Source organism: Abramis brama (assembly GCF_963993115.1).
Source record: "Abramis brama genome assembly, chromosome: 10".
Taxonomy (NCBI): domain Eukaryota; kingdom Metazoa; phylum Chordata; class Actinopteri; order Cypriniformes; family Leuciscidae; genus Abramis; species Abramis brama.
The window spans coordinates 37,607,197-37,622,937 of record NC_139972.1 but is presented as its reverse complement, the minus strand read 5'-3'; the positions used below and the strand labels follow the sequence as shown (position 1 = coordinate 37,622,937).

Genomic DNA, 15,741 nt, shown 5'->3' with positions numbered 1-15,741 from the left:
TATGAAATAAATAATGTTAACCTGGTTTGTAAACTGCTTTCACACTGTGGCTGGAAGTCATTTGTAGTTCTTGTGTTTCTCTTTTTTTCTGTTCTTTTTTCTGTGATTCTGCTTTGTTCATCAGTGTCTGAATTCACTCACTTCTTTTGATTCACTCTCACAAGTGGACTATATTAGTGAACTAATGTAGGGAATAGTGAATGAGGGTATAGGGTGTGATTTGGAACTCAGCCTCTGAGTGTTGACTTTGAGCTGTTAATTCACAGTGTATTCTACTATTTTCTCGAACACTACAGATATTACCCAGAATGCACTGTTTTCTACAGTATATTACTGTTTTAATGGAAAATGGTATGATACTGTCAGAATTTGGCCTTTTTTTACAGCAAGGGTTAACAGTGTACTTCAAGACGCAAGGAGTTGAACGCACTCCAGACGAACACGTCTGTCTTACATGCGCGTACAAGTCAAGTGTCTCCTGAAAACAAAAAAGGTTAATGATGTGTACCAAGGGGGCCCTCTTATACTTACGGCACACCACTTATGACATCACAGGCTGTCACCAACCAATGAAATTGGAGTGTGTTTACGCGTGCTTTGGACACCGGTCACACTGATGACATTCCCCATAGCGTCGATCCACGATGCAGTGTTGAGTTCCACTTTGACAAGCTCTGTCAGGCTCTGCCAAGTCAATAGTTAGCACATTTTGTGCCTTGGCAAAGACATAAACTGATGGTTTGGTTAATGTGTGCTTGTTAAAAACCCCAAGGTATGGCAATTAAAAAATACTGGTGTATGGAGAGAAGCTGTTTGGCTCTTGTGAAGGCATATAATATGAGGATGCCTCAGGTCCAGAGTTTGAGGACACGAGTTTCCAAAAATGTATGTTTATGAACAAAAGAGTAAAGTAGATGATCAACAATTTTGACCATTGCAGTCTTGCATAATGGCTTGAGTGGATGTTGTAGTGTGCTGCTTGCCAGTGTGTGTATTTGTTAACTTTTCCATGGAGTCATCACTAAGAGCAGTACGTTTTAAGAGCAGGTCTGAACATGCATCAGTCATTTCCAAAGCCTGAGCAATCACATATTATTAATTCCCTGAGGGAAGTGGGGAAAGGAGAAAGTAAAAAAGAATCAACAGCAAAAGAAAACAGAAACAGAAGGACAATAGATTGATTAAAACATTAGACATTTATTATGGAAGTTTATTAGGGAAGAACATGTTGAGCTATGTATTTTTTCTCACAATTGAATGTATTATTATTTACATGTTTATGTATAAATAAATCATTTATAAATATTTGTAAAATACAATTGTTTGTAAAGAATTTGCTGTAGGACTGGAGCTGTAACTCCATTACTCCACCCAATACTTGATCCTAATTTAAACAGTTTATTAAGATTTCTAAACTACTTTAAAGTTTTTGTAACACACAAAAAAAATGTTGCAACAAAATGTGTTAGAACACTCCATAGTCTCCCCACTATCTTCTGGACAGGATAACCAATAGATAAGATATGTTTTGTTGTTGTTGTTATAGACTGTTGATAAGAGTGTTGTGTATTCACTGTGAAGCTTTCAGTGAGTGAAAATGGATTTCATGGTATGTGATCTAATTTTGAGCAGCAAGAAAAAAGTGTCTTAAAGCTTGTTGTTTTGCAGAACATCACAGTTATATATGATATTAGAATAGTAAGGCCTGAAGTTAGGGAGTACGTTATTTAAGGAAAATATAATTATATTTTTAGAATGACATAAAAAAAAAATCAAGTATGTGGGGTTAAATGCTTCCCACTATCATAATTACTGTAGTTACCACGGTCTGAACATCACATTCTTTATTTTTCCATCAAATGTTATCTAACTAGGCGGCTGAATAAAATAAAATCTAGAGATAAAACTCTGGACATTTTTCACACTTGGTTTTTAACTTTTGTTTCACAGAAAAAAATTACACAGTCCTTAAGGGGGGCGTTTTACATCACAGGAATTAATCATATTTTTTTATGGGAATGACAATAATGAGAATTTATGAGAAAAATCTGTCTTTCCATTAAGACTTTGTGGACTGGATTGAGAGCCTTGTTTATTTATTTTGTTTATTGAAACAATTAATGGGTCACAATGGCACAAAATAAGTGCAAAAAAGTAAAAGTAAGTATATAATAAACACTGCATGAATGTGACATATTTGTCAAATGACACCTATATCAATTTTAAACACTTGCAATATACATGTTATATGGCAGTATGTACATGTTGAAAGATGTTGCAAATAGCCATATACTTCAATGAAGGGTGCTTTGAGTTTGCGAGCAGTGTAGTCTCGGCCGCATTGTATTCAAACTAACACACAGAAAACAGTTCTCACCACTCAAAAACATGGAGCTTCTATAAATATGCACACTAATGCTTCTCATACAGTTGTCAGCACAAGGCCTAAACAACTGAACACACATACACACACATAGATACAGTCACAATCATTTCTTTACTAACTCAAAATTCCTCATTAACACTAATACATCAAGATACACACTTGCACATACATGGGTGAATTTGATCAAATCTGTCAAATTTCACCTCAAAACCAGAAGAAATCATTTTTAATTATTTTGCAAGAAAATTAAGCCTGTCTTTAGGACAAGATTATTTGTATTATGACATTATTTTCATGACAAGTACATTATTTTACTGTAATAAAAAAAATACTTAAATTATTTAATTTAATGTATCAATAAATCATTTATGTATTTGTTGTACTGTATTTACTGTAAACAATAATAACTGAATTGACTAGATGCATTACAGTGTCTAAAATTATATATATATATATATATATATTTTACAGTAAATTTGTCAAGAAAATCACATGATGCAAACAATGTTCATGGTCCTAAAATGAAGATTCACATTTGTGAGTAATATATATATATATATATTGCTGAGATTGAAGCTGTGGATATTCTTTGAGAACCAAAAGACCCTGACTACAGGAGGACCTGAAGAAGTTATAAAATACATTTTCCTGTGACACTTGATAGTGTGCAATGTGTAGTTGGGGAGCACATGAGAGCTTTGAAATGTTTACCATTCAGTAGGCCTACTAACCCTAGTGTTCCTCTTGCTTTCAAAAGCTGAGACCTCAACTGGTCTACAATCAGATCTTGTTTACAGGAACATCTGTTCAGGTGAGATCAAGGGGGTTCAAGAGCACAGCTGTGCACAACAGTAAAACCCATCCAACACATTAAAAGAAAACCAGCCAAATATTAAAGCATTTAAATCATGCATGCTCCAATGCCAATAGCTTTCTTGCCACATGCTGTACGTCATGAGCCTTCACCTCCATTGTTTAGTGCAAACACTTCTCTTTAATGTGTATTTACCATTAATTGACACATTAGATGTTCCTTTGACAACATTACCTTTATCAGTACAGCACCATTAGAAATTTTCATTGAACATTTGGCATGCAATGCTACACGGCTGCCCTCATGGTACAATCAAATTATGAACTTAACAAGCACAATAAATTAATGGGTATAGTAATGTAAATAAACATTTAAAAAAGATAACAAAGCATATATTTGGCTTAATATTAAGCTTGTTTTGTGAAATGCTTTAACGGAATGTCTTTGTGTGCTCTTGTGACATTGTAGAGGGGCATAGCTGAGAGTCTCATTTTCAAAGATATTCTTTCCTTTTCTTTCATTTTCCCTCCATTTTTGCCACTCTCCTATCTCCTTTTCCCATCCTTGTCAGTTGACTTAGCTCCTGATTTTCCTTCCCAGTGAGACTTTATCTGTCCATCTACCTGTGTGTTTGCTTACTTATCATCCAAAGAGAGATAGTGCAATGGAGCACTTTCTGAAGATAAAATAATGTTATATAGTCATATTTTAACTGCACTTGCAGCTCCTCACCACCATGTTGGACAACTGCTCCACCTAGAAACAGAGCCAAAACAAAATGAATCATTCACATTAATGGATTTGTAGAATATTCTAGCACAAAACCTTGTCAGGTGAAGTACTTCTTAAGTCCATTTTTGTTAGATAGTAGTTATACCAAATTGTTCTCACTCCAAAAATCTGCAAAAAACACAAATCTGGGATATCTACCCTTACGCAAAGAAAATATATTTCCTTATATATGAATGCTCAGTATATTAATGGATTTAATGGTTATATTGAAAATATACAGAATAATATATTGTGTTAATATATTACAATATATTGAATAATACCTAAGGAATTGCTGCTTTTCATATATTGAAAAAAATGTCAACACAGAAAATGTCAAAATTTTCCATATATATCATAATGTATGTAATTTTGTATTCAGTAATATACTTCATAACATATAGATCTACATGTGGTATGGTGCTGCATGTATAAATATATTGCACATATATTTACTCATGCAGTATATCCGCACATATAGAAGTATATAATATAACATATTTCTTATATTTTATATTAAATGTGGATAGGAGCAGGCTTCACTCAATGTGTACACTTGTCAATTTTAAGAGTGCTGGCCTAGATAATTATCATACATAAAGTGGGAGAGAGGCCGCACTATGCTTAAATATGTTTTTATTTTTATTTGCACAGACGCGTTTCGGCGCGTGCCTTCCCCTTCCTGAGGAAGGCACGCGCCGAAATGCATCTGTGCAAATAAAAATAAAAACATATTTAAGCATAGTGCGGCCTCTCTCCCACTTTATGTATTATATTTTATATTATACATTACATTAAACACTAACAGATCTCCCCCTAAATTAATTTTGACCAAAAATACATGAAATAACCATTTAATTTGAACATTTACTCTTAACTCTTAACACACAGAAGCAAAGCATGCTGGGAATTAGATATTAGTCCAGGTGATGTGTGCAAAATTTCAGGTGATATGTTCATTTTTCATAAAAGCATGAAACTTGGTACTCTAGTACAGTTTGGGGCCCTGAACATTTTCAGAAATGGAGCCAGCGCAAAAACGCCTCGTGGCAGCCATTTTACTTGCCATAGCCAAATTATGTATTTTGTATCATATCTCCTGAATCAAACATGATAACACATAAAATATTATGTCTACCCCTATGTTTTGATGGTCAAGGATTACAATGATGCCATATACAACATCATAAACTGTTCAGGTGAATAGTTAATGGTGAATTCCGGGTTGTGAGAAGGAAATCACAGTATCTGAGAACCTAGGCTAGACTTTATAATATCCTGTCTGTTGCATGCATGTTGTGTAGAGTTTAAAAAGCTTAATCCTTTTGTTAATTAACCTTGACAATACAGTGACTGTAAAGAGTAGAATATTCAATGTGACCTTAGCAACATAGCTTAAAAAGAATGTGTCAAACACAAAGATTTACTTCAAAAAAATCTATTTCAGAAACAAGTTTGTTTGATTGTTTTGTTGTTGTTGAACCTATTCTTCAATGTCTCTTGTTCTTCAATGTCTCTCTCCTCCACATTGACACAGAGCTGTGCACTTTAAGGAGGCTTTTTTTGCATTTGCAATGCCAAAGGCAACCTTTCTTGCAGCCACAACTTAAAAGTTTAAGGATGGACTGGCTTGCCTGTGGAAGAGTTGACTACAATGGTCTCCAATTGCTTGGGTCCATCCAACCCCAGTCTGTTGGAGATGGAATATTTGGTGCCACCTCAAGTGCTTGTCCCCAACAGTGTCCTCCTTGGTAAACTGCTCTTTTGAGGTGCTGCACTTTGTAAACAAAGACTATGCGTCCGCGCACATACGCATTCAAACTTGCATGCCTGTGGACCGAATGTGCATGTGCATGTGAACCGTCACCGTTTTCATAGATTCACGTTTTTGAAGTTTACGCAGAAATGATAACGGTATAATTTTCAAAACTCGTTTTCAAGAGCTTACATTTTGAAACCTATTTTGGGGTTTGTGTACTCGGGCCACCAGGACGCCGTTGTTGTGTGGATGAATGGCTGGAGTGCATTGAGGGCTTTCTGTTTTCAGTTGAGAAAGGTGTTGTGTAAGCGGCCCCTAAGTTAATACCTAATGATTTTTACAACGGAAAGGAATCAATAAAAAACTTAAGCTGGACAATGATTTTCTCCTAGAGCTGCTGTGCGGCCAAAGAAGAAGCTGCTTTAAATCAATCTATATTGTAAAAAGCGTTATATATATGAAGGTGACTTGACTGCACCAGTGCATCCTTAGGGGGGGGATTTGCTCCATTCCTCCTTCCTTTCTTTGTGAGTAACTCAAGACGAGCTTGATCAATGTTGAGTTGGCTTCTGATGCGATCGTAGAGGAGAATTGTGAAGAGCTCAACAATGGAAATACTTAAATCCACCTCCTCTGGAATGTTTTTTGGAGCCTTTGACAGAGCCATGAAGGCATATGTTGCCATTTCATCTGCATTCCGGTCTTCTTGCCCCTGGTTGCAAATTCAGAGACTGTGTCACAGCCAGTGAAGGCATGGAACACAGGAAGGGCCTTGGATTTGTCAGGACCCAGAGACTTGGCAATCTCATGGGCAGGTATGTATCTGAAGTTCTTGCCAGTCCTATGCCACCCACAACTCCTCAATGTCCAGCTCTGACACATGTGCTATGGCTAGAACCACAACAGTTGGTCAACAGTGCCCAGGGTGATCTTTTTAAATAATTTTCTTGCAGCAATCACAGCATGGAGTAGCATCCTTTTATGTGCCTCTTCGAATGTGCAAGGTGTAATCTGATCTGATTCTTTTGGGTGAGATGATTTGGTTGGCATGTGTAAACAACTTGTTTGGTAGTCGATATTTCCACAAAGTTCCTCGCCAGAGCCAGTTCCTGGTAAAAGAGCTCTTTTTTGTTTTTATCCACTCTCAGGAAGCCTTTCCCATTGGTTTGTTAACTTGTCTTTTTCCATCCACTCTTGTTCTTGTCCCCTTTCCCCGCTTCGGGGACTTAAAGCTGGTAACTTCATAGTAGTCCCATACAACATCCACTCTGTTGACCATTTCAAGTTTCTCTTTAATATAAATTCTGAAGATCTTGCTGGAAAAGTCATTGAAGGTTTTAGCTACGCCTGGTTTCAAAAAAACATTTTTCAGCGAGTTTTGTCTTATCATAGCTGTTTTAAAAAGAGGGAGCTTTTTCCTATTCAAATGGGCAGTGATGCGTTTTGTGCCCTGCATCCTCTCTGTAACAAAGAGGTTTGTACTGCTCTTGTCTTGGCCCATCCTCTGCAACTCGAACAGCATCCACAACAGCTTGGTCTGCTAATTCTCTTGAGTTCAGCTTCAGAAGGTTGTTGCTGTCCTCTGCGAAGGGGTTTCCCATTTCCTCAATCACGTCAACCAACTCAAATGTCTTGAATTTCAGCTGGACACTTTTGGCCTGTTTTCAGAGACACCCTTAATGCTGAACTCCACCGGAAAACCTAAGTCGGCCGATGCTCAAAAACTGTCCGACGGCCGACCACCAGCTTGTGTCTCTGGTTTAAAAAGCAAAATACATAATTCAATTATGGCGGAAAGCATCATGGCCGCCACAAGGCGTTTTTGCGATGGCTCCATTTCTGAAAATGTCCAGGGCCGTAAACTGTACATGTGTACCAAGTTTCATGCTTTTATGAAAAAGTGAACATAATTTTCACATATCACCTGGACTATATCTGCTGTAACTCATTCTGTGAATGTGTATATATGTGTGTACAAACATTAACATTAATATGGGAACATGTATATGCAATGTATGTACACAATAAAGGATCAAACGTTATGAATATTACATGTAATGCTATTTTTGTCTTCAGTTCTACATTTTATATGCATCAATATAGCCATACATGGTCAATGCATATATTGCAGTATGGTGAAAAATACAAGCACTAGTTTCTCATATATGGAAATTTATTATGTAATATATCGCATTATAATTTGCATTTCCATATATTTTTGTTTCGTAATGGTATCCATGAAGAGTTCCTCCATTGCATGAATTCAAAATAAGCCATTAAAAAAGGCAAAAGAGGCATTTACCTTGTGTTGTCTTCCCACATAGTAAAGAATTGGTAGAGGGTCGAAGACTGCAGGTACGCAGCATGGCTGAGCAGATGCACCAGGGTTGTGGTGTTTGTACAAGGCTAATATCTGTGTGAAACAAATAAACATACCAATACTACAATGAAACAGAGAAGCAACGCATGTCTTATTTTATTTTACACACTGTAAAATAAGTGCCCAAAATATGAAGTGAACTCAGTAGTGAGCTGAAAGTGATTTATACTAAACTGAGAGACTTTAAACATGTTTTATTTCAGTTACCTGTTCACTCTTTCACATGGTCTCATTAGTAGCCTATTCATATGTAAAGTTTACATTACATAATGGCATTTTGATAATCAGATAAAGTTGTATAATTGGTAGAATATTTAAAAATGAAAAATGTAAAAAGATTGCACAGTGAAAACTCAAATAAAAATTAAATCTAACCCCCAAATACTTGATTAAGTCTAAACTTAATCTAACTGCTTAATTGAACCCTTATTGATACAACCAGTACTTTAAAGCATTTAAAAGAATAACTAGCTGTGAGTATCATTGTAATATCTTACTGGTCTCTAGCTAATGACACAAAGGTACATTAGTTAAAAAGTCTGAACATACCTACTAATTTTTTATTTCTGTCAGGACCACTATCGTCGAATACGATTGACAATTAGCATACAGTTTGGATTGGCGGTATGGTTCTGTTCTGGGCAAGAACTCCCTGCGCATCCATGCAGCCTAGCATGGATAAGAGCAGGGAGAGCAGCAATAACCCCCCTTAGGGTAAACAGAACAGAACCAATTGCAGATATCATTAATTCAAGATTTTAAAGTACAACATAATTCGAGAATTTTTGTCTGATTCAAGGGAATCAGAATGCCAAATCCTGACTGACGAGAGGAGGAGCTGGGGATGAAGGAGTGTAATTAGCTCCTGAGAAATGCCATAGCTGCATATATAGCTTATATATGAATACAGTGATAGGCGTTGTATTCCTATAGGTAGACGTGGATCAGCTGAGAGTCAGCTGATGCGAGCTTGACTAACATGACCTGCCAGAATTGACACTACACTTGATTATTAGAGGGAAGTGGTGTAAAACATTTTGCTTAAGCATCTTTGTGTGTGTGTGTGTGTGTGTGTGTGTGTGTGTGTGTGTGTGTGTGTGTGTGTGTGTGTGTGGGCATAAGGTTCAGTTCCCTTTCAAGATGGTCTCTCGACATTGTACACAGCTTTGCTGACACTATGGGGAAACACCTTTCTCCTGAGAATACTGAAGCCTGGTTTGCTCAAAGCCATTGCCCTGCAATGGCCAATGGCGCTCAAGCGCACAAATGGAGGGCGTGGTGTGCTATAACAATGCTGTGCTGAATGGAATTTTTCCTTCAGACGCAAGACAGAAGCCTCTCCTTAGTCGTTGAGTCTTCGGAAAAAGTGGATTACTTCAAGAATCCCCTTGAGTGTTCCAGCAGAATTCAAAGAAAATGAGCTTCAAACTTTGCATCACCTGTGCGGGACCCATAGAGCTCCCAGATGATCACTATATGTGCATTGTGTGCCTGGGGCGCATGCACAAGGAGACGGCCACTGAGGTGCCCAGCTGCCCTCATTGCGACGTGATGAGCTTAAGACTCTCCGGAGAAGGATAGCTCCCCTCTGTCGCTTCAACAGAGCCACAGAGAAGAAGCAGCGAACTTTTGCACCAATGGCGCCATCCAGGGCTCACGACCTCGTCTCATTCGCTGCACCAGAAGAGGAGCATGATAATGCCCATGTCAACAGCAGCTTCTGAGTCAGAGGACTGGTTAGCCAGCCATTTTGAGTCCTCTGGCCATATCGATGACGAGTTTATTCGCATAATTTCCAAGGCAGTTGAGGAGCTTGACTTGGAATGGTCTCCTCCTGCTGATCCAGAGCACAGTAGGCTAAATCCACAAAAGTGCACAACAAGGTTCCCAAGATGTGGCATGACTCGGGCTCATGCTTACATATCGGGCTTGCTGCTTCTCACGGCAGTGGATGGCGGAGACCTGCTGGGGTACTCCAAGATTCCCCCAGTCAAGGAAGCTATTGCCTCTCACCTCTGCCCCTCTGCATCACTCAAAGTGAAGTCCTCTGTCGTGCACCCAAACAAGCCATGTTGCACCACTGCTAGCATCACTTGGAAAGTGTATGCAGTGTCGGGCCAGACAGTGTCAGGCCTCCACTCGATAGCTGTCCTGCAGGTTTTCCAAGCAAAGATGCTGAAGCATCTCGACAAGGATGGCCCTGACCCAGAGATCTTCAGAGAGCTTCGCAGCGCCATCAGCTTGGTCATGGCCGACCCATGCTTTGAAACCAGGCACTCAGACAGAGCCTTCGGTAAAGCCCAAGGACTTTCGGCCACAACGTTCTTATTTCCATTCTCACCCTCTTCTCATGCTCACAACAAGCCTGTTGATGTGGGCATCTACTCAAGCTGTCCATCTCCCCAACCATCTCAACTGCGCCCGGACATTCTGTCGAGGTACAGGGTAGCCCAAGGAGAATGGAGAATACACCCTCAGACAGTGAATATTATATGGAGCATATTTAGATGAGCGGAAGTCGACTTCTGTGCGTCAGTAGAGAACTCTGTCCACTGATTTTCTCCCTAGCGGAGCACTCACTCACCACTGACCGAAAGCGCACAAATACGCGGTTTCTCCCAGTGAAAATTCTGCACCAAGTGCTGTGCAAAATCAGGGAGGAAAAGGAGTCACTGCTGCAAGTTGCGCCGAAATGGCCCACTTGGGATCTCGCCCTAGTTTTGAGAGCCCTGGCTTGCTTTCCCTTTGAATCGCTTTAATCAGCTCCTTTTGAAAGTGCTCTCATTTAAGATGGCACTTTTTAAAAAAATATTATTTTGGGGGGCATTTTTGCCTTTATTATGATGAGTCAGTGAGTAGACAGGAAGCGAAGTGGGAGAGAGAGGAGGACGGGATCAGAAAGGTGCAACAGCGCTATATGTCGGAGCTCTGCCCATTAGGCTATCAGCTCCAACAAGACGGCACTTTTGCTTGCGCTCGCTTCTGTTAAGCAAGTAGGTGATATGCAAGCTCTCCCAGTCAGCGAGTCTTGCATAGATGTTGGCCCTAATGACTGTAGAGTCATTCTTAAGTCAAGGAATGATTATGTGCCTAAGGTGCTCTCAACGCCATTCAGGGCGCAGCGTGACAAGCCCACGGCAGATGAGGACCCCCTCCCACAAATGCTTTGCCCTGTATGTGCTTTGTGCATTTATATTGAGTGCACCAGACAGATTAGATACCGTGTTACCTATACTCAGGTCTTTCGTGTCTTTGTTTGTTCAGTCAGAAGATTCTGAGGCAATGCCACTCAGCACCACATTATATAGAGCGTGCCATGCTCACAATTCACCCTACTTTTTCGCCTGTATTTTGATCCAGAGATTCTGTACTCTTTCAGAAGATGCATAATAGCACCACCTACCGTATAACAGTAAAAACATGGATTGCCTGAAAATTCCATCAGTGGCGGGGAAAGAGTTAAATATTTGTTTTCTGTCTGTACAATGAAAGTCAGTGAGTTCCAATGTCCTTTTGAACAGTTCTTTTGAACAAAACCAGTTGTTCTTCAAAACTCTTCTTTTGTGTTCTGAAGAAATAAATATGGACATAATTTTCATTTTTAGGTGAACTGCCCCCTTAAGGACATTATCTCAGGCAGCTCAAACAGTCAGGATCTTCAGGTATGATCTGTTTTGTCTTCTAACAAAGACAACAGGTTTCATAATAAAACCTGGTGAAATTTGAAGCTTGCATAGGCAAAACTTAAAAGCTAAAAAAGAAAGAACATTACAGTTATAATTTTAAGATGTAATGACGTAAAGTGTATGGCATTTCAGCCCTTGGGGTAACTAGTCATTCAAAACGTGTTTTCTCTACATTGCCAACTCTTGACCTCAAATGTACCTCTGGATACTACTGTATCTGTTTTAAAGTGGTGTTGTGTATTCTTGCTCTAAAATTTGCAAGAAGCAGAGCAAGGAAATGTTTCAGGCAGGAAAATGAAATATGCTGTTTTCTGTTCTAAATAGTATTAAATATTAGAAATAGTGCATACCAAATCATGTTGCAAATATTAATCCTATCAAGTAACTGGTATGACATACTTTTCTGGTGTATTTTCATAGTGTGCCTGTACACTATTGGCACTTTGAACACTTTTAAGTCTTTGAACAGCACCAGAGAATGTTATTCATGAGTTAAAGGTAAAAGTTGTCCAGGTAAAGAAAGTAGTAGTATGAAGCTGCAGCTGCCACGGGTATAAATGTAAAGTTCAGTAATAATGTTTAGATCTGCATAATTTGGACTGTGTAGATTTTCCACAAAAAAATGTCAGTGCAGAAAACTTCAAAAAGCCAAATTCACTTGGACCATGCTATGTGCAGATAATGACATTCTGTAACTTTTGCTAGACATAAATTAGACTTATTTTCTGCACAGCACAGTGGTCAACTATTGTTGTGGGGGGTGTTGTGCTTTATAAAGTAATTAAATTAATTGAAATTATATGTTGTATAATTTTTCAAATGGGACAGGGGTGGAAAAAACACGCCCTACCTGAGAGTATTTGTTCTCAGCATTCCAGATGTAGGTGCAGGAGCCCATGCAGTAGTTAGCAAAGTATCCTTTAGGCTTGTGGATCCACTTCCAGCCCAGATCATTCCGAAAGTCAATGTAAAGCTTACGCATACAGCAGGTCTCAGTTTTTCTGTCAGAGAATATTGGGAAGGAGGGGGTTTGATTATCTTGTTGTGTGTTCAGTGGCTCTTGCTTGAGTCAGTTTTATACACCTCATTATTAAATAGAAATAATTGACAGGGAGCTGAGTTATTGAATTAGTCACCCTATTCAGCTTTTCGCCCCAGGCTGGAATTGTGATGTATACTTTTGTGGAATTGTTTTTCATTTTTATCCAGTTGTTTGAACAGCAGTTCTATTTTGTGGTCTGTGTGACTCTTTGAAGTCCTGTTAAAAATGTATTTAAGTAAAAATGTATTATGTAGGGACACCGCTGTGCAAGCTTATAAAATAAATATATTTTTAAATTAAAATGAACTATTTCTGTTTTCTTCAGTTTAACATATATTTCAGCTCAAACTATATGAAGTATTGAGTTACTATCTGAGGACATGTGGTTTTAGAGGAAGTGAGAGAACTAACATACCACTCAGTAAAGAGAAACTCAGATGAAATTAAATCTGTGTTAAGAACAAGTTTGATAGAGGTTAGATTTTAATGTTGTTTATTTTAAAAAACAGTGACTGGTAAAGTGGGACATTTTGTCTTATGTTTCAAGAATCAGGGAATGTTACTTTACCTGCAATTCTATCAGGTAGCATTTTAACTGTCTACCTCTGGTAATGTGTAGTGGCAGGTTGCTATTTTCTATTGCCATTAAATAATCATCTTATTGGCTCATTTATATTTGAATTGAACACAGTTTTTAGATTCAAATGACATCAGGCTATTTCATGATGATTTTAAAACCTTCAACAGATAACCATCATCCCCTGATCTCATTTGACTTTATCTTTCTTTGCTGCTGCAAATGTGTTTGAGAATCACACTGTCACAGCAGCTAAAAAAGACAAAATATCTAATAAGAGTTAAGAGCCCAACTACTGGAAACACTAATCACCATTATGGTGACTTCAAATGAAACATCGTTGATAACAACCTTTGATAATTCTCAATAACTTCTGTAGACGCCTGACAGAAATCAAGTCAGTCTTGTTAGTAATAAGTGAAGCTGGTAATGCTGTTTGTGGAGTTGTTTAATCCTCCTCTGCTGAGATCTTCACAGATGTAATGTCTTCTTTCCTCTTCAGTTGATTTCATCTAAGGCTGTGTCTGAAGTCAGTTGTAGTTCTTGTAGTTCTCTCTTTTTCTGTTCTCTTCTTTCCTTCAGTGATTCTGCTTGTTAACAGGCTTATTAAGGCTGAAATGACTCCATATTTAATATACACAGACCTTGCGGCTCAGATAAGGTCCAGTTCTGGTTTATTTCTTTGCTCTTGGCTGACATGTGGCATTGATATGGCCTGCTTGTGGCCCAGATCTGGCAAACAGGAGTGAGCCACCCAAGGGCGGTCATTGTTGCATGTGAGCCAGATCATCTTTCCACATTTGCCAGATCTGGGCCGGATCTGGGACGTCACAATGTTGCTATGTGGGTTCCCTTTCTAGAAAAAACTTTCTTTTGGTGTTGAAAAAAAGGTGTTGTGGCTTTGCAGCTACACAATCACCTTACTGTTAATAATCAGTCTTCAGTCTGGTTTTCATAAACTCCATAGCACAGAGACAGCTTTGGTCAAGGTCACCTATGATCTGTTAATAGCTTCAGATTCTGGTTCTCTCTCCGTCCTTATTGATCTTAGTGCCACTTTTGATACTATCAATCACAACCTCTTACTCAACAGACTTGAAACTGTCTTTGGTGTTTCTGAGACTGTTTTAACCTGGTTTAGATCTTATCTCTCTGATCGCCGCTATATTAGTTTTTTTGAGTGGTTTCAGGTCTGTGATTGGCTCTGTTGCTATTGGTGTCCCTCAGGGTTCAATTTAGGCCCCTTGCTTTTTAGCATTTGTATATATCCACTTGGATTGCTCTTAAGATCACTCAAGCTTAATTATCACTTCTATGCAGATGATACTCAGATGTATATCCGCTCTAAGCCTGGTCAAAATGTGGATGTTTCTTTTCTCTCACGTTGTATTTCTGAGATAAAAATATGGATGACCCACAACTTTTTGTGTCTTAATAGTGATCTGTAGGTGACAGGGCTTTGTCATCCTATGCTCCTAGACTCTGGAACACACTCCCCTCTCACATTAAAGATGCACAAAATGTAAGCATTTTTAAATCTAACCTAAAAACAACTTTTTTTTTAGGTTAGCTTTTTTTTATGGTTTTAACTATTTTCTATTCCAGTGTGTTTTTTTGTTATATATATTTATTCCCCTTGTATTTTCTTTATTGTGTAAAGTGCCTTGAGAAGCTGCTTTAAAGGCGCCATATAAAATAAAGTTTATTATGATTATTATGATTATTATGATTATTATTATTATTACCTAATTAACTAATGAATAAAATAAAATAAAATAAATTAAGACCCTTGGAATGTTTATCAATCAATCAGAATAAGGAATTCAACAATGTTTGGTCAACATGACATTTAGTCAACATGAGGAGAGTAAAGGTGTTTAGGTATTTGCTATTTATTTTCTTGTTCTGTATCTAAACATAGCAAAGCATAAAAGGTGAAAGAGAGCAAAGAGACTTACTCATCACAAGTTACATCAGTGCCAGCATCTCGTTTCCTGCGAGCGGATGCAAGGGAGTTGCCATTAGACGGCAAGGATAAAGCCAAAATGTAAGGCTTTACCATCATCTCTGCCAGACTGGCAGTGTCACCTCTCTGTTTGTCTAGTCCTACAAATACACACACATACACACAGAAAAAGATTGAAGATTATGTCCGTTTTGGATTCTTTTGGCATACATTTCCAACGCTATGTTTCAGATTATTGAGATTATCTTACCTGATATAGTGAAGAGGAATTTATCTGTACTCTGCTGGTCTGTCTTACAGCCACAGTATAACCTCACTTCTAAACTTTCTTCATCTTCTGTTAAACAAACACACACACAA

The 15,741-nt window shown here is 38.3% G+C and overlaps 1 protein-coding gene across 2 annotated transcripts in view; it reads right to left on the bottom strand.

Moving 5' to 3' along the window:
• Positions 1-3,362: 3,362 nt before the first annotated feature.
• The window catches only part of tgfb1a (transforming growth factor, beta 1a), a 30,431-nt gene continuing 18,052 nt past the window's right edge, over positions 3,363-15,741 (bottom strand). For both annotated transcript variants that reach the window (XM_084125568.1, XM_084125569.1), the window contains exons 5-9: positions 15,632-15,718; positions 15,374-15,521; positions 12,647-12,797; positions 8,033-8,143; positions 3,363-3,956 (exon numbers count right to left, since the gene is read on the bottom strand). In XM_084125568.1, coding sequence (XP_083981694.1) covers positions 3,909-3,956; positions 8,033-8,143; positions 12,647-12,797; positions 15,374-15,521; positions 15,632-15,718 — 545 coding nt within the window. In that variant the 3' untranslated portion in view covers positions 3,363-3,908. The remainder of the gene's footprint in view (positions 3,957-8,032; positions 8,144-12,646; positions 12,798-15,373; positions 15,522-15,631; positions 15,719-15,741) is intronic.